General features: G+C 36.2%; 4 protein-coding genes and 1 pseudogene across 10 annotated transcripts; 1 reads left to right on the top strand and 4 right to left on the bottom strand.

Annotated features, from left to right (window-relative positions):
- The first annotated feature begins 253 nt into the window (after positions 1–253).
- Positions 254–8,146, top strand: LOC110808570 (uncharacterized). Of its 5 annotated transcripts, none has more exons than XM_088214407.1 (12): positions 254–526; positions 1,060–1,263; positions 1,369–1,634; positions 1,769–1,854; positions 1,951–2,114; positions 2,342–2,478; positions 2,610–2,885; positions 3,004–4,155; positions 4,318–6,743; positions 6,887–6,998; positions 7,434–7,514; positions 7,814–8,146. In XM_088214407.1, the coding sequence occupies exons 1-12, from the start codon at positions 370–372 to the stop codon at positions 7,886–7,888; spliced, it is 5,136 nt and encodes a 1,711-aa protein (XP_088070533.1). In that variant the 5' UTR covers positions 254–369; the 3' UTR covers positions 7,889–8,146. The 5 variants fall into 5 exon arrangements, with proteins under 5 accessions (XP_088070533.1, XP_088070532.1, XP_088070531.1 ...); XM_088214406.1 differs by having other exon boundaries at positions 4,309–6,743; XM_088214405.1 differs by having other exon boundaries at positions 2,348–2,478; positions 3,004–6,743.
- Positions 8,147–8,493: 347 nt separating this feature from the next.
- LOC110808522 (protein NRT1/ PTR FAMILY 2.7-like) lies at positions 8,494–12,924 on the bottom strand. 2 transcript variants are annotated; one of them, XM_022034036.2, is made up of 5 exons: positions 12,788–12,924; positions 12,486–12,679; positions 11,398–11,615; positions 9,752–10,290; positions 8,494–9,437 (listed from the first exon to the last, which is right to left on the bottom strand). In XM_022034036.2, exons 2-5 carry the CDS (start codon positions 12,619–12,621, stop codon positions 8,627–8,629), a joined length of 1,704 nt encoding a protein of 567 aa, XP_021889728.1. In that variant the 5' UTR covers positions 12,622–12,679; positions 12,788–12,924; the 3' UTR covers positions 8,494–8,626. The 2 variants fall into 2 exon arrangements, with proteins under 2 accessions (XP_021889728.1, XP_021889727.1); XM_022034035.2 differs by having other exon boundaries at positions 12,486–12,849.
- Positions 12,925–13,968: 1,044 nt separating this feature from the next.
- On the bottom strand, positions 13,969–18,006 carry LOC110808572 (protein NRT1/ PTR FAMILY 2.7-like). The gene is made up of 4 exons (XM_022034101.2): positions 17,766–18,006; positions 17,461–17,678; positions 16,410–16,954; positions 13,969–15,070 (listed from the first exon to the last, which is right to left on the bottom strand). Exons 1-4 carry the CDS (start codon positions 17,857–17,859, stop codon positions 14,227–14,229), a joined length of 1,701 nt encoding a protein of 566 aa, XP_021889793.1. The 5' UTR covers positions 17,860–18,006; the 3' UTR covers positions 13,969–14,226.
- Positions 18,007–18,176: 170 nt separating this feature from the next.
- LOC110808540 (protein NRT1/ PTR FAMILY 2.7-like) lies at positions 18,177–22,154 on the bottom strand (annotated as a pseudogene). Its single transcript, XR_015817372.1, has 4 exons — positions 22,082–22,154; positions 21,798–21,996; positions 21,034–21,539; positions 18,177–19,769 (listed from the first exon to the last, which is right to left on the bottom strand). The product of XR_015817372.1 is annotated as a protein NRT1/ PTR FAMILY 2.7-like (transcript).
- A 2,021-nt stretch (positions 22,155–24,175) lies between these two features.
- On the bottom strand, positions 24,176–24,914 carry LOC148269013 (mitogen-activated protein kinase 1-like). The gene is made up of 4 exons (XM_088212291.1): positions 24,815–24,914; positions 24,754–24,773; positions 24,448–24,631; positions 24,176–24,342 (listed from the first exon to the last, which is right to left on the bottom strand). The coding sequence occupies exons 1-4, from the start codon at positions 24,912–24,914 to the stop codon at positions 24,176–24,178; spliced, it is 471 nt and encodes a 156-aa protein (XP_088068417.1).
- Positions 24,915–25,057: the final 143 nt, after the last annotated feature.

The following is a 25,057-nucleotide window of genomic DNA, read 5'->3' as shown; positions in this document are numbered from 1 at the left end:
AAAATAAAAATTAGTAGGATAGAAATTGTGGTATGGAAACTAACAATTTATGAAATATGTTAATAAAAAAGTATGAAAATATAATTTTTAAAAAATAAATAACTTTTAACAATTTTTATATAAAAATATGAGGCCCAAAACTTGTGGGCCGGAATAAATCTTATTGGGCTCAATCGACCCGAGATTACCTTGCACGTGACCGACACGTGACCTTGACCCTTCCAAACACTTCCCGCCTGCCTGTAGATTCAAATTTTTCGCAGAGAGAATAATCTAACTCGAGATCTCAACTTTCAAACCACGTTTTTGTTTCTCTGGTTTCCGTTGAACCCAAATCTGAGAGTACAGACAGATATAAGATTAAGAGAAATGGAGGACGACGACCTCATAGAAATTGCAGGAGAAGATGATTCTCTGCTGCTGCAGGTCCCAAACGACAACAGTAACCGGACCTATTTCACTTGCTCCCCTCTTCAAGTGCCTAAACCCAATCCTGCTTCTTATCCTTCTATTACGTCTCCAATCGGTTAGGGTTTTCCGCTTTCTTTTAATTATCGAGAAGATAGACCTGATGCTTTCTTTTTCTTTAAATTTCTAGGGATTGTTTGAGTTTAATTCTATTCATGCTAATGTGATTTATAGCAGCCTCTGCTCAATGATTTTGGTAGTTGGTTATGGACTTTCTTTCTTCGTGGTTGATTTTGACGTTTGGATGCGTATGTAAATGTTAGCCGGGTTCTTTTAATTGATGATTTTCTGCGGCTGTAGCTATAAGGGAAGGATTCTTAACTTGGTGAATTGGATTTCTTCTTCATGATATTCCACATTTCCGTTAGTCCGGTCATTTATACTGAAGATTAGACAGCAATTTTTGTATGACACTGGAAGCAGAAATTTGCGTTCATTCTTTTGTTAATTTCTAAGTTTAATCAATTAAATTCAGTTTCTTATTTTTTTAATAATTTTTCTTAGTTGTAATTGCTTGTGAAGAGAAAGTCGAAAGAATTATGATGATCCTATTGATGGTTTGCATGTAATACATGTCATTTTGTATTCCAGAGAGTTTGATGGATACTAAGAATGCAGAGAGTTTGAATCCTTCGTCTGTTAGAGCTAGCATTAACAAGGAGAATATCAGTGCTAACAAACCAGAAGTTGTCAAACTCAGTATGGAGCCCCAGCCAATGAAGAGGAAAAAAAAGGGCGGAGGTTATAATTTACGGAAAAGCTTAGCTTGGGACAGAGCATTCTTCACTGAAGAAGGTGTCTTTAATTCTCTTGTTCAGACTGCTCCACAATTTATTCTTTACAAAAGTTGAAACAGAATGGTTAAGGAGACTATACTTAATTCTTTCTTTTCTTGGTTAGGTGTCTTGGATCCCTTAGAATTATCTATGATCAGTGGGAATATTAATCAGTCTGGTGGAGAAAGGTTGTCAGTTATTCACGAAGAGAGGAGAGAATCTCTATTAGGTCTGGACTGCAGTAGTGAGTCAACAGATTTGCAAGCTCTCGAGCAAAATTTATTTAAGGAACTTCCAGTAAGTATCAGGAATGAAGATAAGAACGTTGCAGGTGGCTTACGGTCTAAGAATGGTTCATCCACTAGAGATAATGTAGCCGTAGCTTCTGTGGTCAGTTCCACTTAAAACTGAGTAAATATACTACTTTTACCTTCTCTTTTTTGGTTTTCTTTTGGTATCATCAAATTTATCTACTCTGCTTTTCACTGCATCTAACTATGGTTGTATTAAATAATGCTCCCTAGGCAAAGAGAAAGGTGCTTTCAGCTCGTGATGATAATAGCAGTCGCTCAAAACGTAGCGGCCACCAACACCCTGTTGTTTCACCTTCATATCCTTTCTTTTAGTTTTCAAAAGTGAATATGAGTTGTCCTATCTATCTCTTCTAAATTTCTTATTTTAGTGTTTGACCTTAACTTCTCTGAACCCTGAAAAGGTCTTCAAGAGTAAGCACAAGAAATGCACCAACTAAGGAATCTAAAGTTTCAAAAATACCTGCTCCAAAAACAAATCCTTCTTTTCTTCCTAATAATGCTAGGAGGGCAACTCCAGCTTCAAGCAAATTAAAGCAAAATCAGACTGCTAAAACAGGTATGTAGAATTTTTTGGTTTATTTATGTTTAAATATTATTATTATTATTATTATTATTATTATTATTTTAAAATAAGATAGCTCATCTGCATCTTACTCTTTTGTATGATATATACCAATAATGATTTTCATTATCTAAGATATAAGAATTGTTTTTCTTATATAATTTGACATGTACATTGAATATGTTAATATGCATGTACTCCGCCGGCTTCTTCTTTCCTAGTGGCAGGTAATGGCCAAAAAAGCACTGGATTGACAAGCTCCTCAAACAACACTAAAGGTGCTCGAAATGATGCAAAGTCTAATCTGGCTCCCAAACGTTCAATCCCTAAATCTACTCTTCAACAGGCTGGCAAAAAGGTGTTGAGAATCTGCTGCCTTAGTAAATTAACTTTGAGAAAAGTCACTGGAGAAAGTGTGGCTAGTAATTGTATCTTAGTGTTTCCTGATTAATGCCTGCATCTTAGGTTGCTTTTACTTTGTTTGAACAGATCATCTCAGCATCGGAAGCTCATTCACCAACCATCTCACAGCATCTATTAGCTCCCAAAGCAAACAATGGATTTAAGAGCAACTCCGGTTCAGTGCTTCCAGCTCCCAGTCATGCATTGAAAGGTTGTGATGCTGGTTCTAGCAACAATGCAGTTTCTTTTCCTCAAAATGCTTGTTCCATTGGTAGAAGCATGCAGTGTTCACCTGCATCCCTCCAAACAGTTAAACCATCAGGGTTAAGGATGCCATCACCATCACTCGGATTATTTAGTTTGGTATGTTCAACCCATTAAATTACATTGACAACACATACATAATCATACTTGGTTCTTTTTAAATTTCATGGTTTCAGATTGCATGCTCATTTTTTCCCTGTCTTCCATTCTTTAATAGCAGTCAAAATTTTCTACTTCGGATATTCCATTACAGAGAAGCGCTCAGCCTTTCAATTTTTCCCAGTCTAGCATTTTTGATTCAAGGAAACCAAGTGTCTTGGATTCCTACAATAAGAAGCCCCCATGTATTGCTAAAAATTTGCCTGAGAGTGCAATGACATCTGGATTTGTGAAGATATTAGGATCAAGTGCTGGATGCCCCAGTCAACCAACTGTTTGCACGACTTTACACGAAAATATGAAATTTAACTCAGAAAAGAACATTCTGGAAGTGGAAGCAACAATGCCTTATCCTATGCATCAGACCATTAACAATCAGCAACAATCTCATTGTATTCCTGATGATGCTGATAAGCAGCTTCTGGATCATACAGAACCATGCAAAATTCAAAAGTTTTCTTTTGTAGTATCGCAGAAAAATGAGAACGAATCACTGCCATGCGGTGAACAAAGAGGAGATGATGATAACAGGAGAACTCATGATGTTAACAGAAAGCAAAATAGTCTCAGAGGAGTAGATGATTTCAGTTTGACTTCACATGTTAAGCCGGCGACGGAAATGAAAAGCATCTCTGGGAGTAATGGATTGACAACTGACCAACTTATTGAAGGAAAAGAGCATCATTCTTCTGTTGAAAATCATGATGTCTCTTCAGAGTTGAAGTTTAGTGATGCCCACAGCTATGATGCCTGTGGTTCAGTTAAATCAGAAGATGCGTTACTAGGCAGCAAATTTTTGGTCAATGATAAATGCCAAGAACAGCAAGGAGTATTGAAGCCTTCCATCTTTGAAGAGCACGTCGTTAATGTAGATAGTCAGAGAATTGAGGTAAAGAAAGGTTCTTCCGTCAAAGACAATGACTTCTTGGAAGAACTGGAGAAAGTTAATAGAATGGACACTCAGGAGCTTGTTTCTGGTGCTGGTGAATTGGGAAGATCTGATGGTTCATCTTACTCAGAAGTCAAACCAAAAGCAGAAGATGTAGGACTGCAATCTTCAGATGCAAAACCATCTCTTGAATGTGATAGCAATTTCAAGAAAGCTTCAATTTTGGATGACCGATGCTTGCCAGTTATTGATGAAGCAGCTGAAGAATCTGAAAAAAAAGAGCTTTTGCATTCCTCCCTGTTAGCGGATCAAGTTTTCCAGGTAAGCAGTGGATTTCATCCGAATGAAACCCAAGGCTTCTCCGCTGAAGGGTTTCAGCTGGACAATGTTCCTCAAAACGTTACATTTTTTGCTTCAAAAGGAGTTAATGAAAGGGACTCAAAAAGTTCCTCTGCCCTTTGTTTAATGCCACAGGCTTTGCAGGATTGTGGTGAAAACCTGGAGTGCTTTCAAATCGAGAATCATGTATTGGGCTCAACTTGTGCTGCACTTGGAGTGGAGCTGGAGGTTAATGGTCAAGCTGCATCAGAATCTGAGAAGATATCCAAAGATCAAACAAATGCTCCAGGAATAGCTTTTGAGATTGACATCCCGAAATTTGCAGCTAAAGCTAATAAGCATGAACTGAGAAGCTTTGCTGCCCTTTGTTTGATGTCACTGCCAATGAAGGATTCTGGTCAAACAATGGATGTCCAGTATACGGACAATCATGTATCAGGTTCTTATAACCCACTGTATGAGCAGGACATCGGGCTCCCTGTTGAAGCTACTCCATTATCAGATGGCAGAGATCAAATTACTGGTATAGGGGCTACTGAGATTGGCACCACAAATGTTTATTCAAACAGGAGAGAGGTTAGTGCTGAAATGGAGTGCGATCATATGGATGCTCATGTATTGGCATTAGCTTGTGCACAATTTGAACGAGGCATGCAGGTTCATGGTCAACCTATTTCTTCAGGATCAGAAAGAATTTCCAAGGATACAATAACAGGTGCTGGAGATTCTACAGAGATCGACAGCAATAACGTTGTTGCAAGAGCTACCAAAGATGAGTTAGAAAGTGCTGTTGCCTTTTCTTTGATACCACAGACAATGCACGATTTTGCTGAAATGGCTAAAAGCCACAATATGGAGGATCATGAGTGGGGTTCAAGTTATGCACAATGTGGACAGGAACTAGAGCTTCATGGCCGACCCACTTTAGAATTAGAAAGTGCGTCCAAATATCAAAGAACTGATACAGGAATACCTTCTGAGCAGGACAAGAGAATCCTTTTTGAAGCTACTTCCTCATTATCATATGGAAGAGATCAAATTTCTGATATAGGAATGGCGCCTGAGGTTGACAAAGCAACTGTTTTTCTAGATAGTGAAGAGCTTAGTGCTGAAATGGTGGAGTGCCATCATACGGAGGCTGAAATGAAAAACATCAGTAACATTGGGCCAAGAACTACAGAAGGCGAGTTAAGAAGTTCTTCTGCCCTTTGTTTGATGCCACTGGTAGTGGAGGATTGTAATAAGGAGTGCCATCATATAAAGGATGATCATGTATCAGTTTCAACTAGTGCAAAGTATGAGCAGGACATAGGCTTTCCAATTGAAGCTACTTCCTCAGAACCGGAAGGCAATGATCAAATAACTGATACAGGAATGACTTCTGAAATTGGCATTACTAGTGTTTTTCTAAATAGTGCAGAGTTCGGTGCACGGTATTCAGAAGATCTGTGTTCTAGAGAGGAGATTCTCCCTTCAGCAAAACATGATGTTCTTACTGAGAACAGGGACGGGAAAGACAAACAATGTCATTTGTTGGTAACAAATCCTCATTCCACCTTTGATATACAGACTGTAGAGGCCATTCATTATTCTGATCAGCATGTTTTGGAGATACACAATGATTGTTTGAGTTGTAAGCATGATGTCCACAAAGAGTCAACCGAAAAAACTAAGTTGATTGAGTCTGTCTTCATCAAAAGTGAACAAACACCTCAGCTGAAAAATCAGAGCCCAAAGAAGTTTTATGACTGTTTGTTTGAAGGTGGAAGTTCTGAAGGTGTTAGTCTTAAAGTCAGAGGTTCTCCGAAAAGGGGAATGAGATCTCAATTTGAATGCACAGGGCAAGTAAATGAAGACTGTTCTAGATTCGTACTGAAAGGACAATTTCAAACCTTTAGTAACAGTTGTGCTGCTGTGCTGAATAACATATCTACTGATATGGCTGAGAAAGTTTCCAAAGGCGATCATGTTGAGTTGCTTGCAAACATTATTTTTCATGAAGAATCACAGAAGAAAGATGTAATTGGGACTGATTGTGATGTTCCTGAACAATCTTATGTTTATCAAAGTGAGTCCAGCTCAGCTAGTTGTGCTCTGCTAGAACCTGTAACTGAAAATGGAAGTGCAAATATGGTAGAAAATGTTGGACACAACCCCAAAGTTAATTTTGGTCCAGGCTTTGTCGAGATTGAGATGTCAGGTGAAAATCTTAAATGTCAGGTTGGCATGAGATCTGCATATGACAGCCAACTCAGTGGCCAAGCAGCTAGTTCAGAACTTAATTCATCTTTGACAGATAAAGCTCAAATTTCACCACCATTGAGTACCATCAAGTCTAAGACTGTTTGCTCTTTGAAAGAGGAATCAGCATTGTCTATTGAACCAATTCTGACTTTGTCAAATGAAAATGGCCAACAGCATGCAAAATTAGATTTAATGGAGACTAGTATTTTGCTCGAGGAAGCTGAAGCTGGTATGCCTCAAAAGAATGGTGGTCCTAAAAGTGAAATGCAGCACGAATTTTGTCCTGGCATTCTCACCTCAAAAGAGAGGGATGCCAAAGTGTCTACGTAAGTACCTTACTTGAGATCAGTTCATCAGCATTTATATGTTAATTTTTATTTCCTTCTTGCTTCTAGTTTCTTAATTTCAAAGAAACTTGAATTCTGAAATTCATTTTAGGGCTTTTGTCTTGTCTGTTTATTTGCATCAGCTGCAAGGGTACTGGAGATAGTAAGAAGCTAGATACTCTTATGATAAAGCCTCCACCACATGCTGTACCATTTTCTGACGAATGGTTAGCTGCATTTGAAGCTGCAGGGGAGGTAATGTTATCTTCAAGTTGTGCTCACCTTCCAAAGCAAGATCAGAAGTAAACAAAAGAATTGTGTTTGATAATGCACTCTGTCAGGGCACAAATGACCACTTGCACTTTTAACTAAGCAGTTGCTGTATATATATATTTTTTGATGAAGAAGCAGTTGCTATTATGAATTTATAATGTAGAGAATAAGATAGTGCAGGAGTAGACAATTGGCACAAATGGTAGCACTAGAATTTCTGATTCACTCTTTTGTAAATTTCCAAGTGAGGTTGCTCCTGTCCCTCAACCCTTTCATGGCAAGCCATTAACTTTAGGCCATAAACTTATTGAATATAACTTTCATTTATTTGGATTTGCAAATATTACTATATGTTATGTATGAACAAAGTAAGTTTTGTATACCTGATATCAAGCATCTTATTTAACCTTTTTACAGGAGATACTAGCCCTGAAGAGTGGCGCTGTGCAAAATTCACCACCTCAGCAGTCTCTCCCTGAACCTGGTCCTTGGTCACCGGTATGATCCTGATTTCCAAATGACCAGATAATGAAAGTAGTTTCATATTTTTTCATCCGAAATCCTCAAAACCTTGTTCTGGCTTGGTGAATAGGTTGTCTAGTAACATGCCATTTCTCATGTCTGCTAATTTTTATCAGAAAAGCTACAACCATTTACTCAGTAATCTAGCTGATACTGTATGAGTGCGTTGATTATTGTTATCTTTGATGGGAGTTGCAAGTTGTAAACCTGCAGCAAGTTCTAATTTTGTTTACTAAAACTATAACGATATTCTGCACAATGTGTTTGTTTTTCAGGTTAGACGAAAAAACAATCAAGAGATTGGACCATTTGACTGTACAAAATTCACCAATACACAACATCTCACCTAGTTTTTGATTGAAGAGATGGGTTCAACCTAACCATTCTTTCTTTTTTTCCTTCTTTTTTGGTCACTAACAATGTGATTTGACACGAGAACCACGCAGTGTGCAAGTTTTCCGGAAAATAACTGCCATAGTTTTTATGGCGGCCTGCTCACTTTTCTTTTCCTTTATGGTTCCATATCAACCAATTGTAAGTTTGTACTATTGATGTAAGGACCTCAAACACGCCTTCGATGAAAATTTATTGGATCTTGCAACAACCAATATCTTCTGTATTAATATATTTCAGCAGTGATGGCGAAGATACTTTTAGTTCTGCAATGATGATATAAGTTCGTATGGCTTTTCAATTTATCTATAATATTCTATCAATGAACAGGAGCTTCCTATTTTACCACAATACAAGTGTTACTATGGGGTTGCATAGATTACATAGCAAATTATTATTTTTTCATTAAGGTGCTTCTAGCTCTGCCATTTTGTGATGAATGCTTTTGCATTTTAGGTCATACATGTATATATATTTTCCAAGAGGAGGTTATTCATAAAATTTGAGTTTGTCAACTTTTTACGTTGGAAGTTTCATAATATTTGGAGAGCTTGTTATAAGATTAGCAAGTTAAAGACCAATGTGAAGAGACGAGTAATTGAAAATTATTACAACGAAGCCTCTTCTTTGGTTCATCGGTGACCTTATCACCTGTTCGGATTCAATTATTTGAGGCCAAAACGATCATCAATCTCCTACTTCTCCATATTTTGGTAACTATAACACTTGGCACAAATTAGAAAATAACCGAAGTTCACCATTTCTATCGTGGCGAACAACCAGTAGACATTGTCTAGCTTACCGTTGTTAATATTATCCGGTAACCAGACAGTAATTCTTCGAACTAGGTCAATCACCACGGTGCTCAACAAGTATGCAATTCCCACAACCAATGAAACCATTGCTGTAGATGTGCTTTTCAGAGATTTTGGGAACTGTTGATAGTAAAATGTAACTTGTCCAGGAAAATGGAATGCCTCTCCTATGCCAACAACAAGCAACTGTGGCATCAGCCACAACACCAGCATCGGAACAGAGGAACCGGGCTGGTGAACTATACCATGGGATCGAGCTACTTTGTGCCTTTTGGACTCGACTAGCGCTGCAACACCCATTCCTGTCATGTTGAACATATGGCCGAGAGCTATGCGCTGAAGAGGCCTCAGTGTTTGATGTGTCATCTTCTTCCACATAGGATAAAAGAACCGGTCAATAAGAGTGATTGAGATGGAAGTCGAGGTTAGTATGACGACAAACATGGAGCCTGCTGGGAATTTGAAATGTGGTCCGAGGTGACGATCCACTGTTAGTGCCTGGAGGACCGTCAAGGTACCTAGGGTTGGTACTGCCGTGCATAATAAGAAATTGCTTGAGATCACTGGGAAAATTCTCAATATGGTTTTAAGGTCTTCAACTTGCTGCACTGAACACAACCTCCATATTTTTGCAACCGAGCCATCTGGTTTGGTATCTCCTTCGATACAAACTGCAGCATGGTTTAGGAACCTGCATGGCTTAGCTCAGATAATCAAATCATGACATAAACAACTTATCACTGTTTCTTTTTATACATTGTGAATGTCTTTTAGAAAGCTTGTTCTAGAACAATTTTGTTTTCCATTCATCTGGCTTAACTCAAGCTAAAAATATATAAACTAAATCGAATAACTCCTTAGTAAAGTTAGCAACAAAATTTTGTCAAATTGCGGAACAGTTTTCCAATGTCAACTATGCCATATAACATAGCATTTACTCCAACAGGCAGTTTTTAAGGATTGGAAAAACAAGAGAACAGAGAATGTGTAGGAACCAAGAAATACCTGAAGCTTTTTGTAGGAACTGAAGCCAACTTCTCTACTTCCTGACTATTTTTCTCATGATAGTAGTCTTCACTTGATGATATTGAAACTTTCCACTTGCGAATAGTTGCAATTAACACACGAGCTATGCTTTTAAATGGGCTCCCCTGAGGCTTAACAGGTCGATAATAACGACTTCCCGACAAGAAAATGGCTAAGCCAATTATGTTAACAAATATACATAGGGAATATCCTAGCGGCCAACTCACATTTTCCTCAATATAAACAAGAATTGTGCCACCTAATACAATAGAGCCATACAAGGTGATCGCAAACCAGTTGAAAAAAATCCCTTGATCCGTAGCATGGTCAAATTGATTAGCCCCCATAGTTGCGATTGTAAAGCGTGAGCCTGCAAGTCCAATTGATGCTAGAGCTATGCCAGAGAATAAGACTCCGAATTGAAGCTTTGATGGAGTTGGGCAAAAGTTTGATCCATTTTCACAAGACTGAGGCCTCAGGGGATCAAGTATAGCAGTTAAGGCTAAAAGGGTAATGCCCTGCAAGTGAAAACTTGAACCAGTAATGAGTTGATAATCCCAGAATCAAATTGAATGAATGATGGCTGATACTGTTGATTATAGTATATGTATTTATACACAGCAGAAATATGGTTATAAAAATAAGAAAGATAACAGTGTATGAGTCAAACTGTACCTATTGACACGCAGTGAAACAACAGTCATATATTATTATCAATATTTTGTGATTAATTTTTATCCCTTCACCCTCCGCAACTTATGTGGGGTAAGACACGATAAGAGATTAACCAATTGATTCTAGAAAGGTAAAATAATTCTAAGATTTTGGTCAAGATAGCATTAGACCAACGAATCTTCTAACCAAAGCTTTATCCAGTTAGTCTTGTCTGTAAAGCAGGACTAGTTAAGCTTTTTACCCCAAAAGGATAACTTTTTCATTGTTTCCCAAAAAAATATCTATACATGTCGTTTGACTTCTAAAATAAAGCAAGAAAGGTCCAGTTATTTTTATCATTCAAAAGCAGCACATCTAAAGGAACAAAGTGATTAGTGGTAAAGATTCATATCAAATCACTAAAACTTTTCTAACAAGCTGTGATGGCTTCGACTCTTAAATTTTTAGTGCCCTATTCATAGCGGATGCAACAAACACATTATTGATTTGGGTGTAGACTTTGTATCCAAAACCTGCTATGCATGTCGGACACTTGATTATCTATAACTAGAGATTATGATTTATGATCTAGGGGAATATGAAGATGATGACTCTTGGATAAAAAGTTGAAAAGAACAATAAACAAAAATAACTGTTCTTGAATGTCTAAATTTTGTTTCTTAATAATAAATACAGAATCATTTATATGTTAGTTAGTAATTAGTATTACATTCTTTATTATTTATACTAAGCCATCTACTAAAAAATGATATTTTGTTTCATATATGAAATCTCCATAGCTTACTAAAAGCTTAGAGGTGTGGTTTTATTATTTTTCATATCAAATAAATCTAGTTATCCTATTAAATTTCTTAACTCTTCCCATATCTTCAATTATAAAAATTATTAAGCCAGACACTTAAACTCCATACTCATGGTAGCCAACAAGAAAAGAGAGAGAGTTATGTTACCAGAGTAGAAACAAGAGCAGACGCCCAGATGAAAGAGTAGCATTCTACAAAGGAATCTGAAATAATTGCTACTATAACTGGAAATAGACTTGTGGAAGCAGCAATAATGTTATAGATCTGAGTAGCATTGATGCTCTTCACATTGAATTTCTCTATCATATACACAACCAAGCTTGTGGCCCACCCACCCATTGCAATTGTTAAACCCATTAATGTCCCTGGTAATTTCAACCAAAAAAGCACAACATTTTTGTTAACGAAGTTAGTACTGCAGTACCGAAAAAGAAAAACAGTTAAAAACTCCAATGTTCTCCTTGCATGCAAGTAGAAATTCGATGGTAGTTAATATATGGATCAACTACAATTATTGTTAATCAAGGAAAATAGTTCGTGATAAAGACAAGATGTGGCGGTGAATAGTTTTTCTGAAAGCTTAAACTTGATAAGAAATTATGTATAGAATCTACTTGACTAGATTTGAGTTTTACCAAGTTTAAATAAGATCTCTTTTTGTTAAAATTTTATTTTGTAAAAAGTGTCTCGCATAAAAAAGATGATAACATCTTCTTAACATTAAGAAAATTCTCTCTACTCTGATCAATCTTGGATGAAGAATTTTTCATATATCATGTAAGTCTATGATCAGAGTGGATTTTATAGCTTAAGAGAGTGGTAGAGCTATTTTGAGTCCAAGCACCACTTAACTAATAACCTTTTGAATTGACTCTCAAAATTCAATTTAAATTATTTATAATAATTTAAATTTTTATATAGAACTCAACAATCACATCGCGTATGTAAAATTGAGTATCATAATTTTCACCAGTTAATTCTTAATGTCCTCGTAATGGCTATACATATCAATTTTAATTCACACTCCAAAAGCTCATGAGGTCCAAGATCACTTTAGGACGGAATCAATGAGCTAAAATCATTAGTCCCCACCAATATCTTACCTCCTCTCATATGAGAAAGTAAGTTGGACAAAAACAATTATGTAATAATCGTAAGTAAGAGAAAACACAGTACCTTGCAATGTACAGTAGTATTTTCCTAAACTTCAATGAAGAAAATAGAATGAAACGTACCGGCCATGAAGGGAAAAGTAACCCAGCCACCCCTGTTGCTACCAGGAGATGACATTTCTTCTTGTTTCTCACTAGAAACTCCATCTTCCGCATTGCAGCTCAGTTCAAGTGAGCCATCTGACTCTGTTAATGCCATTTTGAGCTATGCAGTCCACCTGTTCGACAAAAGGCTCTTTATATAAAACTTCGAAATCCTGTTTGCAGATTCTCCACCAGTTAGTGAGGTTGACGTTGGTATATATAACACTATAGCTTCGAATCAAATGAGGAAAAAATTAGCAAAAAAATCTGTAGAACTTTACAGCAATTTATCTGCCTTGTGCCGAACAAGGACGTTGAAGGATTGCAATGAGCAAAGCTGGGGGATCATGGTGATGACAGAATATATATAAATATAGATATTATGCGAGTGTTGCTGGATCCACTGTGAATGATAAGGTGGTGAACAATGCAGATAACGATTTCCAGACAAGTTTCTCAACATCATCTTCTTGAATTCAATGATGGAGAAGTAACAGATGAGCATCAGATGCCTGGTGCACAAAAAGTGAAGATGATTCTCCATTTCTTTTCCTGCAAGTATCAGATTTAATTGTTTAGTAAGTATTAAATGAGGAAGTCTATTGAAATGTTATGCAAGATGCTTGCCCAATTTGGTTTCTATCATTCTTTGAAAATATTAGTAATTTAATAATTAAAGAAGTGCACTAACAAAATGATCAAATATTATGTGATAATAAGTCGACAATTGCAACTAGTGATAATCCAGTTAGTCATATTAGGATCAAAGACATTGCCATCAAGCACCATTGCATCCAAGGACCGCTCGAGCGCCAAGAAGTACAACCCACATTTTGTAAAACAAACTTTCAGCTGGCTGATATCTTTAAGGCATTGATTGACAAGAGAAAAATTGGTACATAATCGGAAACTGATCAGTGTCAAAGAAAATGAATCAAGGAGTTTGTTATATTTGACCACGATCCGACTGGACATCATGTTTGCAATTTGGAGGCATTAGTTTGTTTTTCAATGAGGAGACTTAAACGCGAAGAAATAATAGAAGCTTAATTTGGGTCAGAAATAAAAATTTGGAAAGCATCAAAATTGAAATGAAATGAAATGAATTGAAGAAAATTGTAAAATACAGCTGACTGAATTTAACATTTAGTTACTGTATAACTAATAAATTTTATTCCATACTAATAATTTTATAAAATATTAACAGAAAAAAATGTATAGTCAAAAGTGGAGGTATTTTTTTGTCTAATTTTGAGTTATAAATATGAGTTTGTCCTTTTTTAGAAATAGAAAATCTAACTCCGAGACTATAAAGTAGTAATAGACAAATACTCTATTTACAGATATTTAGAAGAACCATAATAATACGAGTCTTATAACAAGTTTTATACAAATACAAAGTATTAACTGAGAGATACTAACTCCAACACCAGGAAGTGTTAATAGATAAATACTTTATCTATAGAAATCTATAAGAACCACAAAAATATAAGTCTTATAATATGTTTTATACAAATACAAAGTATTAACAGACAATTCTAACTCCGACACTATAGAGTATCAATAGACAAATAGTCCATCTATAGATATCTACAAAAACTATAATAATACGAGTCTTGTAACAAGTTCTACAGAAATACAAGTAAGATGTTGAGATACATGGCTTATACATCTTACATCAAGACAGGCATGTACTGCTTTGATCATACCATCATCATCATCACTGCTCAGAAATATAAACATCCTCGACCTCTTTTTCAACATTCTGATATTTGTACAAACTCGAGCAGATTAAATAGTATCCGAAATTGAGAACTCCCACCACAACTAGAGTCCAGAAAACATTATCAAGTCTCCCATTGTTTATGTCATCTGGTAGCCAACTTGAAATCCTTCTAAGTAGATCAATCAAAGCCGTGCTCAAGTAAAAACTAATTCCAATTATCAGAGAAATCAGCGTGGTCCCTGTGCTCTTGAGAGGCAGAGGAAACTCTTGATAGTACAATGCAACTTGTCCGGGAAAATGAAATGCTTCTCCGATGCCAACCAGAACTAGTTGTGGAAATAGCCACCATGCCATAATTGGCACTGTGTTAGATCCAGACATGGCTTGGACATTGTGGCTGTGAGCTATTTTGAGCCTCTTTGATTCAACCAGTGCTGCTACTATCATGCTGAACACATTCAACACATGTCCTACTCCTATTCGATGGAGAGGAGTTGGGTATCGATGGGTACATTTGTGCCACATGGGAAAGAGGAGCCTATCGATGAGGAGGAGAGATACTGAAGTGGAAAACAGAACAAAAACAGGAAAGGACCCAGCTGGGATTTTGAAGTTTTGGCCAATATTACGGTCCATGGTTAGAGCTTGAAGCACAGTGAGACTTAATAGGATTGCAATTGGGGTGCTCAAGAAGATGCTGCTTGACCATAGTGGGAAAATTCTGATTATGACTTTGAGATTTTCTACTTGTTGCACTGAGCATAGCCTCCATGGTTTTAAAATTGAGCCATCTGGTTTTATATCTCCTTCAGTTATCAATGCTGCAGCATTTAAAAACCTGCATTATTAAAAAACATTGGTAATTCTTTAACGTTAATCAATGATATTGAAGGTCAGTTGGGTAATGAAGATTCTATTAAAGCAGCATCATATCAACAGGGGGAGAAAAGGGGGATTCATGATTAGCAATTGCTTTCATGTAGGATTTAGTTTGTTCAATGCTCAAGAGAACTTGATAGGCTTAGTTTTGCACTTGCCGAAGAAATTCTATCCAATTAATGGATTACAGAATATGAGATAATATACTTTCCCTTTCTGCTTCCAACAAGAAGTATGAAGGCATTTGCCCTGAACTTTTATACAAAATTTGCTCATACTTACCACCACCACAAGCTCCTTTATCAACCACCACAAGCTCCTTTATCAGGATGTGAATTTAACATTTGTGCACCAAAAGAAATGCACATACTACTATTCTTTAACAGGAACTCAATAGTTCCGAAAATATCCAACAAGGCTTCCTTGCAAGAAAACCTGTTCTATATAAGGAGGTGGATAAGATTATTTAGTCAGTGGTTGACAAGCATAACTGACCAGGTTAGGGTAAGCAATCGTCCTACACTAGGTAATGGGTAATTTTACCAAAAATACTGTCTTAGTAATTATCGTGTGGCTGGGATTGTTGTGAAAAGACAAATTGCGATGGAAGGTCTTCGCATAAGATCTTTGTCCATTATGAACAAAGCTTTCCCAGGCAAGTGGGCTTTGGAAGTTTATGTTATGCTGTACTGGTTTGTGATAATGGTGATTATTGCCAAACACAGGTTAGATAGCAGGGGTTGGAAATCTGACAGAATCAGCCAGAATTGTAGCACTATTCTTGGGAAGTGGATTAGCAAGGTATTGGAGCTACTTTGACTTCTTGTCATTCAGACCTGATAATTGTAGCACTACTTTGACTTCTTGTAGCACTATTCTTGGAAGCAATGTTTGTGCAGGGAGACACCACTTATGGCAAGACTTCCAGTATCTTTGGTATTGCAAGGTATAAAGATGCTACAGTTAATAATGTTGTGGGAAAAAAAAAAAGGCGCCTTAGCTCCAGTGTGGAACATCCAGCTTGTATGAAATCCTATGGCTACCTTGTGCCACTCCTTTCATACCCTATACCTTCTTTCTCAAATTTCATTACTAACTTATCTTGAAATAATTCCGTGAAAGAGAAAAATCTGGTTTTCTCATCATTTTTTTTTCTCCCTTACATGCAGATGCAGTAAATAAGAAAAATAATTTTTGGCTTCAAGAGCATTGGCAGGCATTTAGTTATTAAAAGTCTGAATGACTGACTTTCACTAACAACCAAATACAGGTTATGTAACTTGAAAGCAGGTTCAAACCTGAAGCTGTCTTTAGGTTTTCTGGATTCCACACTCAATGTTTCATCATGTTTGTGGTAATAATCCTCGCTTTCAGATGAGATGACAACCTTCCTCTTCCTAATAGCAGCAACAATAACACGAACAATATCCTTGAATGGACTCCCTTGAGGTCTAACGCGGTGATAAAACCGCTTTCCCGAAATAAAAGTGGCTAATCCAATTACATTAGCAGCAAGACAAACCCCAAAGCCTAAGCCCCAACTCACGTTATCCTCAATGTATACAATTACAGTAGAGCTCACCGTAGCAGAAACATATAAAGTGAAGAAAAACCAGTTGAAGAAAGTCGCTCTATCCTTGGCCTTTTTGAATTGATTTGCTCCAACTGTTGCAATAGTGAAGGATGTACCACCCAGGCCAATGGCTGCTAGAAATATGCCTGCATATAGCGCTAGAAACTGAGATTTCGACGGGCCACCAGTGCATGATGAAGTAGATCCAATTTCACATGGTTCAGGCTTTAAGTAACCAAGGGTTGCAGTTAAAACCAGAAGAACCATGCCCTACAAGTTTCATTTTACAGTCAGGTAATAATTCGGAAATCACATGCAATGGTAATTTCTGGCAGCATAAATAACTAGCAAAAAAAATTCAGGAGTAAAATAGATGTTTCAGTATTTCAAGTTGTTATATTTTAGTTACGAGAAACCATATCTTATGGACAGTGTGGAACGAGAGAAACAAAAAAGATTTTGAAGGGGTTGACGATGTGAATAGTTTTGATTTACTTAGAATAAAAGGTTTCAGACCCTTAATTTTTTGCTATTGGGTTATACTCTAAATTCGTTGGAGGATTTAAGGAACCTAATTGATAAATTGATTGACTTGTAAATACTTTTATACATGGGTTGACATCCCTTTGGTGACCATATGAATACCACATTTTATACTTTTTATTTGAAAAACAAAATGAAATAAATTTGAAATTTTACAAACTCTTACTATTTTTCTTCAAATGATTGTATTACACAACAAGCATTTAAACATGTCTGCAGAGTGAGATGATTACCATTAACGAGATGCTGGAGAAAAGTAACACGACAGCGAAACATCCAAGGAATGAGTCAGCTATGATTGCACCAATAAGCGGGAATAGATTTGTAAAACCAGAAACCATATTTGAAACCTGAGCAGCATCAATGCGCTTCATATTAAATTCCTGAATCAGATACACAATCAAGTTCGAAATCCATCCTGCACCACAAAGAGCCGAGCCTGCAACAGCTCCTGGTTGATAGCAAAGAACATGCAGATATCAGAAACATACTTGCGGAACACAGACATTTCTGCAACAGTTTTGTGAATGAGACATACCAACAATGAAGGGAAAGGTTATCCAACCGCCTCGTTTGCTACCAGTATCTGATAGTTGAGCTTCTCCATCAGCTGAGAGAACTGTGCCATTCATTTTTCTTGTCAATGTGATCTACCCAGAATCTAAAGTTGAAGCTAGAGGCTACCTTCTGCCCTTAAATAAAACTGTAGGGAATAACTGTGCCAAGGAGAAGTGTAAGCATAAGGAATAACAAATATGATATATGATATCTAATCAACTTAATTTATTTCAAAAAGGAAAAAAAGATATCTAATCAACTTACTGGTTTGCAAAGACTTGTGTAAAAGTGGAGAATAAATCAGTGCAACTTACAGAGCACCTGATACCAACTTGGACTGAGAGATTCTGTTCTTGGTATCAAGGCATTTAGAAATATATAAACACTGAGCAATTATAGCAGAACACTACTAGTAAACAACTAGAAATGATTAGATCAAAATTTTCTTTTTCAAACATAATTCTATTAAATTTGGGTTCTCCTATTTAAAACACACAACAGAACACAACTTCAATACAGACTTAATAACTGAGATATTTGTGAGATTGTCGCTAACTCGTGTAGCTCAACAAAATGGAAGTTTCCATCATCTTGAAATTCAATTTCAATATTTTCATAGTCAACTAATCATTTTTCCAAAGGAGTTTCTTAAAAATAGTCCATTTCTTCCAAACGTACCTTATTTTTCCTTGTACTCAGAAGGACTTAATGTGACATACACAAATACCCCAGGGGAAGGAATTTGTTTTATAACAACTATCCGATCCTTGTTCTCTTTCTTGTTTTATTTTTCCAAAGGAAGATATTCACTCGGTTGTCTTTCTTACCAGTCCTGTTACTCTTTTATTCAGTTACTGTCTCTAGCTCCTCTCTGCACTGCTGGGTTGAATAAGATGGAGATGCTTACAAGAATGCCTTTGGGTGCACAATCTAGAGCGGTAAGACATTTTTTTTGGATGATATGTCTTGTATTTTTCATTGCAGTGCATTTCTATTGTTTGCAAGCTATTGTCTTCTGCTGCTGAGTAGTATTGGGAGCACTAACATGCTAAATTCTCAGTCATAAATGGATGTATAAGAAATTCTAATAAATGGTTCTTGTTAATCAATCAAAACATATTGCCATGCCCACACCTATATAATCCTCACTAGTCAGAAATGTAAGCATTGTCTACCTCTATCTCCTTTTCAACATTCTGATATTTGTACAAACTCGAGCAAACTAAATAATACCCGAAATTGAATATTCCCATCACAACTAGAGCCCAGTACACGTTATCAAGCCTCCCATTGTTTATGTCATCTGGTAACCAACTTGAAATCCTTTTAACTAGATCAATCAAAGCTGCACCTAGGTAAAAAGCAATTGTGATTATCAGAGAAATCATTGTGGTTGCTGTGCTCTTGAGAAGCAGCGGAAACTCTTGATAGTATAATGCAACTTGTCCAGGGAAATGGAATGCTTCGCCAATGCCAACCAGAACTAGCTGTGGAAATACCCACCACGTGGCCAACATTAGCACTTTGTTGGATCCAGACACATTATGACTGTGAGCTACCCTGAGCCTCTTTGATTCAACCAATGCTGACACTGACATGCTGAGCATGTTCAACAACTGTCCTATTCCTATTCGTTGGAGGGGTGTCAGAGATCGACAGGTAAGTTTCTGCCGCATGGGATACAGGAGCCTGTCAACAAGGGTGAGAGACACTGAAGTCAAAAACAGAACCAAAACCAGAATGAACCCAACCAGAAGGGTGAGGGCATATGTGCCTGTCCATGGTTAGAATCTGAAGCACAACGAGACTTGTCTCGATCGTAATTGGTGTGGCCAAGAAGATGCTGCGCGACCATAGTGGGAAAATTCTAATTAGGATTTTGAGATTTTCTACTTGTTGAACAGAGCACAGCCTCCACGGTTTAGCATTTGAGCCTTCTGGTTTTATGTCTCCTTCAGTTTTCAATGCTGCAGCATTCAAAAACCTGCATTATTAAAAAATCTTGGTATATCTTTGATGTTAATCAATGGCATAGGAGGTATTGGTTCTATTAAACATCATCATATCAACAAGGGAAAAAAGGTGATTCATGATCAGCAAGATTCCATTTATGCAGGATTTAGTTTGTTGAATACTCAAGAGAATTTGACAGGTGTAATTTGCACTTGCTGATGAAAGTCTATCCAATTATGAATTACTGAATATGAGATGATATACTTTCCTTTTTGGCTTCTAACAAAAAGTAGGAATGGCACTCAATCCCGAACCTTTATACACATGACAAAACCATTTTATAGCTCACATTTCAACACCCCAAGCTCCTCTATCAAGATGAAAATTTAAAACTTGGGCACCAAAAAAATGCACATATTCCTGCTTTTTAACAGGAGCTCAGTAGTTCAAAAGATTAACCAATAAGGCTTTCTTGCATCAAAACCTGCTCTTTTCTTATTGACCATGTTTGTTTTACTGGCTAAGTACGATAAGGAGGTGGATAAGATTACTTAGTGGTTGACAAGCATGCCTTACTTGATTAGGATAACTACTTGCCTAATACTAGGTAATATCTAATTTTAATAAACAAAATATTATAATTTTTTTGTAATTTCATATTTAATGTTTATTAATATTTTATACAATGTTCTGTACTATTCATTAATATTTTAATGTATATCAAGAGTATTATGGTCATGTGGAGTACCCTGCATATTAAGAACCCAATTGCTCCAACTAAAGTAAACCCTTACCCTCTCTACATTATACTACTCTATCCTATCGTATCCTGGTTTATTTTGAATCCATGGTAGGGGTGTTTTCTGTTCTTCGTTTAAAATGAAGAAAAGAGAATGCTTCTCAAAAAAAATACGGTTCTTTGACCATGATCTCAGAGAGAATACTAGAATGGGAACTTAAGAATCCTAAATTGGGATATTGTCATATCTATTTATGTAGTATTCATTTTTATACATAAATGAATCCTACTGCTACCTCATGTACTCCTTTCATACCCTATACCTTCTTTCTCAAATTTCAGTTACCAACTTAGCCATCGAAATTCTTATGCCAATGACAAAAATCTGACATTCTCATCCCAAATCTTTTCTCTTCTTAATGCAGATGCAGTGATAAGAAGATTTAGACAGAATTTTTGGCTTCAACAGAAATTGCAGATATTTAGTTATTAGTATGAATGACTTCCACTAACAGTGCAAATACTGGTTATATGCAACCTGAAACCAGGTTCAAACCTGAAGCTGTCTTTAGGTTTTGTGGACTCCACAGTCAATATCTCATCATGTTGGTGGTAATAATCCTCGTTTTCAGATAAGATTACAACCTTCCTCTTCCTAGTAGCAGCAACAATAACACGAGCAATATCCATGAATGGAGTCCCTCGAGGTTTAACAAGATGATAACACTGTTTTCCCAAGGCAAAAGTAGCTAATCCAAATAAATTAGCAGCAAGACAAACAGCAAATCCTAAGCCCCAGCTCACATTATCCTCAATGTATACAACCACTATGTAGCTTACCATAGAAGAAACATATAGAGTAAAGAAAAACCAGTTGAAGAAAATCCTTCTATCCTTGGCCTTCTCGAACTGGTTTGCTCCCATTGTTGCCATAGTGAAGCATGTACTACCCAGGCCAATAGCTGCTACAGTTTTGCCTGCATATAGAATCAGAAATTGAAGCTTTGATGGGGCACCAGTGCCTTCTGGCTTTAAGCAAGTTACAACCAGAAGAAGTGTGCCCTACATGTTTGATCTTGCTGTCAGTAACAATTCAGAAATCACGTGATGGTAATTTCCAGCATCATAAATAACCAGCAAAAAAAATTCAAAAGTCAAACAGATGGTTCAGTCTTTCAAGGTGTAATATAGAAACAAAAGCCTGCTTTCCAATGATTACCTGTATTACAAGAAATAAATTTGAAGGTTTAGGAACTATACTGATTTTTTTCTCTAGCACATGAAGGCATTTAAACATGTCACCATGAGTGAGAGAATTACCATTAAAGAGATGCCAGAGAAAATTAACACGACAGAGAAACATCCCAGGAATGAGTCAGCTATGATTGTTCCAATAACTGGGAAACCATATTTGAAATCTGAGCTGCATCAGTTTGCTTCACATTGAATTCCTGAATCATATACACAATCAAATTCGAAACCCATCCTGCACCACATAGCGTTAAACCTGCAAAAGCTCCTGGTTTATTGCAAAGAACATGCAGCTATTAGAAACATAATTGCAAGACAGAAATTTCTGCAACAATTTTGTGAATGAAACGTACCGACAATGAACGGAAAGGTGATCCAACTGCCCACTGTTCTTCAAGACTAGGTATTAATGTGCAGCTCACGATGATTGTTGAATTTGTATCAGTACTTAAGACTTAAACAATAATTATGATCTTTCTTTATCTACTGGAAAACCACATCTTATCAGCAAGCAGTTTTTGTTTTTCCTGAATAGAAAATCAGAACAAAGTGGTTTCATCTGTACGAATTTGTGATAGAGGAAGCTATGATGCACTGAAAGAAGGCTAAGGGTGCTGAATGAAATCCTGATGTCTAGAAATACATAAGCGATAAAAGGGTTGCTTTAGGAAATAACTCTCACGTTGTATGTCTCGAAAACACACTCATCATAAAACAATCTCCTACATGTGATACATGACACTATCTGAATCGAACATACAACTTTTAATATAGGAAGAAACATATTAACCATTCAAATAAAAACTTGTTAGTTTGTAGAGAGGAGTTAAAAAGATCAGCAGAGTGAGAGTATTAATTAGGAAAGAGAATGGAACCCCTATGAATTTATGAACAGAAGGTGGAATTATCAATTCTCTTTCTTAATTTTAAAGGTCATTGGGAGTTGGTAACAAGTCTTTTAGACACTAGAAGTATTACAACTAACTTTTGCTAATCGGCATGCAACAGAGAAATTGAATTGATATTTTACATTCAAAATATAAAAATTTATGAAATAATAGAGTTAAACTCTCTTAAGATAATAAAGTCGAACTGATTTTTCAAAAAACCGATAAAATGATAGGAATAAGTCAATTTATTATTTTGATTTTTTTTTTAAAAAAGATAATCTATTATTTATGTTACAATATCTTACCTTACTTACAAGTTCGTTAAGTAAAATGTGGCACAAGCTATATTAAATTAATTTTAACAGAAATAGAGTACTGAACTTTCGGTTCTAATAGCATATAAAGTAATAAAATTTGACTGATTTTTCAAAAACTGAAGTTGATCTCAATCTATTATTTATACTCTAACAATAGAAATAATTATTAGTTCCTTGTTTGAGGTTGGCAAACAAAAAATTATCATTTAATGATTCACAGTTGAAGGTATTCTCTAGAACAATGTGAAGATTCATAGCTTCAAAATTGTTCTAAAACACTTTCAAAAACACTAGTAATTAGCTAACAGAAAGCTGAGTGTGGTCTCACGTTAAGTGTCTTACTTTGAAGAGAACAGTTTGATTAAAATCATATTCAGTCTACCAGTTCGAGTACTAAACAACCATTGGGAATAGCACCTATTTTTGGAGGAGGAGAATCAATCGTTAGCGGATTTGATGATCATTAGCTAGACCAGTAACAGTATCAAATTTTCTATATGAAATCTCAGGACATAATGGATTCTAATCTGTTTTCTTTCTGCAATTGAAATACCAATTCTACTATTACTGCATCTCAACAGAACACAATTTGAGAATCCCAAAAAACTCCAATTGCATTCCATTTCCTATGCTACCATACCAGAAAAAGATAAAAGAACTCAGAAACTTGTTATTTGGCTCAAATCTATTCCCTACGATGAAAACTTGATTCCAGTCCGAGATTATACCAACATCCACCAAACATACACAACAAAAAGGAAAAAAAACAGTATATACTTAAAGAAAATATTGTATTCACTTGTGTAATAAAGATGATATTATTAATATCGTACACCACAGTAAACATAAGATAATCATTCTCAAATAAGATTGATTTGGTGAACAAGAGACAATTCTAATATGACCATTTTACAACAAGATTTCAAGTTCGTATTACAATAAACCAATCTTAAGTTACATCACTTCACAAAAGTGTGTATAATAACACTGGGAGGAAATACAAAATCTAAAAACATCATAACAAACATATGCCTGAGTATAACCAAAAAGACTGGGTATAAAGGTTAACGAGCTTATAGAGCTTAAAGAGACAGACCTCAAGAGAACGAGGACAGGGAGGATTGGGCAAGCCCAAGATATTACAATATACATTGAACAAAACAGGAGAATGTTAATTGTTTGATTGCGAGACATCACATGGTGTTGCAGGTTCTCGTTGCAGTGATTGTTGTCTCCTTTATCAAGCATATTCTGGATTGAGTGCTAAAGCCTCCTGATAAATCATATCTTTCATCTGTTCTACCAAAGGTTGTTGCTCAAAATCAAAAGAGAATGGCTCTGAACAAAGTGGTTCATCAGCAATGTCGTGCAATCGCGCAAGGAAAGGATTAGCTAATGCTTCCTCAACTAATCAAAAAAATTTAATTTCATTACGAATTAAAGGAAAAAACACATACCATTATTTGTCCATAAAAGAATTAACATTGGCTGGCAGGAAACTGTAGAACTCACCGGTAATTCTTTTTCTTGAATCAAATGTTAACATTCTATCAACAAGATCAATTGCTGATGGATGAACATTTGGGAAAAGTCTGACTAGTGGCTGACGAGGGTGAGTTGGGAGTTGACGGATATATCTTTTTGCATCCTCATTCCGAACAAATTCCAGATCAGATTCAGTCGGTGTGCCAAGCAGCTACAAGATAAATATAACACATTTTAAGTAATCATTCAGTGAACAGGTTCCTAAATATTAACTCCATTTCACATTGAAGAAAGTGGACTGTTAAAGTGAATATATATATATGTAGATATTACAGTGAGTGTTGCTGGATCCACTGTGAATGATGAAGTGGTGAACAATGTAGATGATGATTACCAGACAAGTTTCTCAACATCATCTTCTTGAATTCAATGAAGGAGAAGTAACAGATGAGCATCAGATGCCTGGTGAATAAAAAGTCAAGATGATTCTCCATTTCTTTTCCTGCAAGTATCAGATTTACTTGTTTAGTAATTATTAAATAAGGAAGTCTGTTGAAATGTTATGCAAGATGCTTGACCAATTTGGTTTCTATCATACTTTGAAAATATTGGTAATTTAATAATTAAAGAAGTGTGC

This window comes from Carica papaya, chromosome 2 (genome assembly GCF_054855325.1).
Source record: "Carica papaya isolate Zhongbai chromosome 2, ASM5485532v1, whole genome shotgun sequence".
Taxonomy (NCBI): Eukaryota; Viridiplantae; Streptophyta; class Magnoliopsida; order Brassicales; family Caricaceae; genus Carica; species Carica papaya.
Note: the sequence above shows the minus strand (reverse complement) of the source record. Positions and strands in the feature narration are given on the sequence as shown.

Bases quoted from the DNA above. Each gene is read 5' to 3' on its own strand.
- LOC110808570 (XM_088214403.1), top strand. From the start codon at position 370: ATGGAGGACGACGACCTCATAGAAATTGCAGGAGAAGATGATTCTCTG. The intron at 2,479-2,609 runs GTGTTGAGAATC...TTGTTTGAACAG, and splicing joins TTCAACAGGCTGGCAAAAAG to ATCATCTCAGCATCGGAAGC. The intron at 6,999-7,433 runs GTAATGTTATCT...ACCTTTTTACAG, and splicing joins CATTTGAAGCTGCAGGGGAG to GAGATACTAGCCCTGAAGAG.
- LOC110808522 (XM_022034036.2), bottom strand. From the start codon at position 12,621: ATGGCATTAACAGAGTCAGATGGCTCACTTGAACTGAGCTGCAATGCG. The intron at 11,616-12,485 runs GTACGTTTCATT...TGAAATTACCAG, and splicing joins TACTTTTCCCTTCATGGCCG to GGACATTAATGGGTTTAACA. The intron at 9,438-9,751 runs GTATTTCTTGGT...TAAGCCATGCAG, and splicing joins GTTCCTACAAAAAGCTTCAG to GTTCCTAAACCATGCTGCAG.
- LOC110808572 (XM_022034101.2), bottom strand. From the start codon at position 17,859: ATGAATGGCACAGTTCTCTCAGCTGATGGAGAAGCTCAACTATCAGAT. The intron at 16,955-17,460 runs GTAATCATCTCA...TGAAACTTGTAG, and splicing joins TCTCCAGCATCTCGTTAATG to GGCATGGTTCTTCTGGTTTT. The intron at 15,071-16,409 runs GTTTGAACCTGC...TTAATAATGCAG, and splicing joins AAACCTAAAGACAGCTTCAG to GTTTTTAAATGCTGCAGCAT.
- LOC148269013 (XM_088212291.1), bottom strand. From the start codon at position 24,914: ATGGAGAATCATCTTGACTTTTTATTCACCAGGCATCTGATGCTCATC. The intron at 24,632-24,753 runs GTAATATCTACA...TTTATCTTGTAG, and splicing joins TGGATCCAGCAACACTCACT to CTGCTTGGCACACCGACTGA. The intron at 24,343-24,447 runs GTGAGTTCTACA...TTTTTTGATTAG, and splicing joins TTCAAGAAAAAGAATTACCG to TTGAGGAAGCATTAGCTAAT.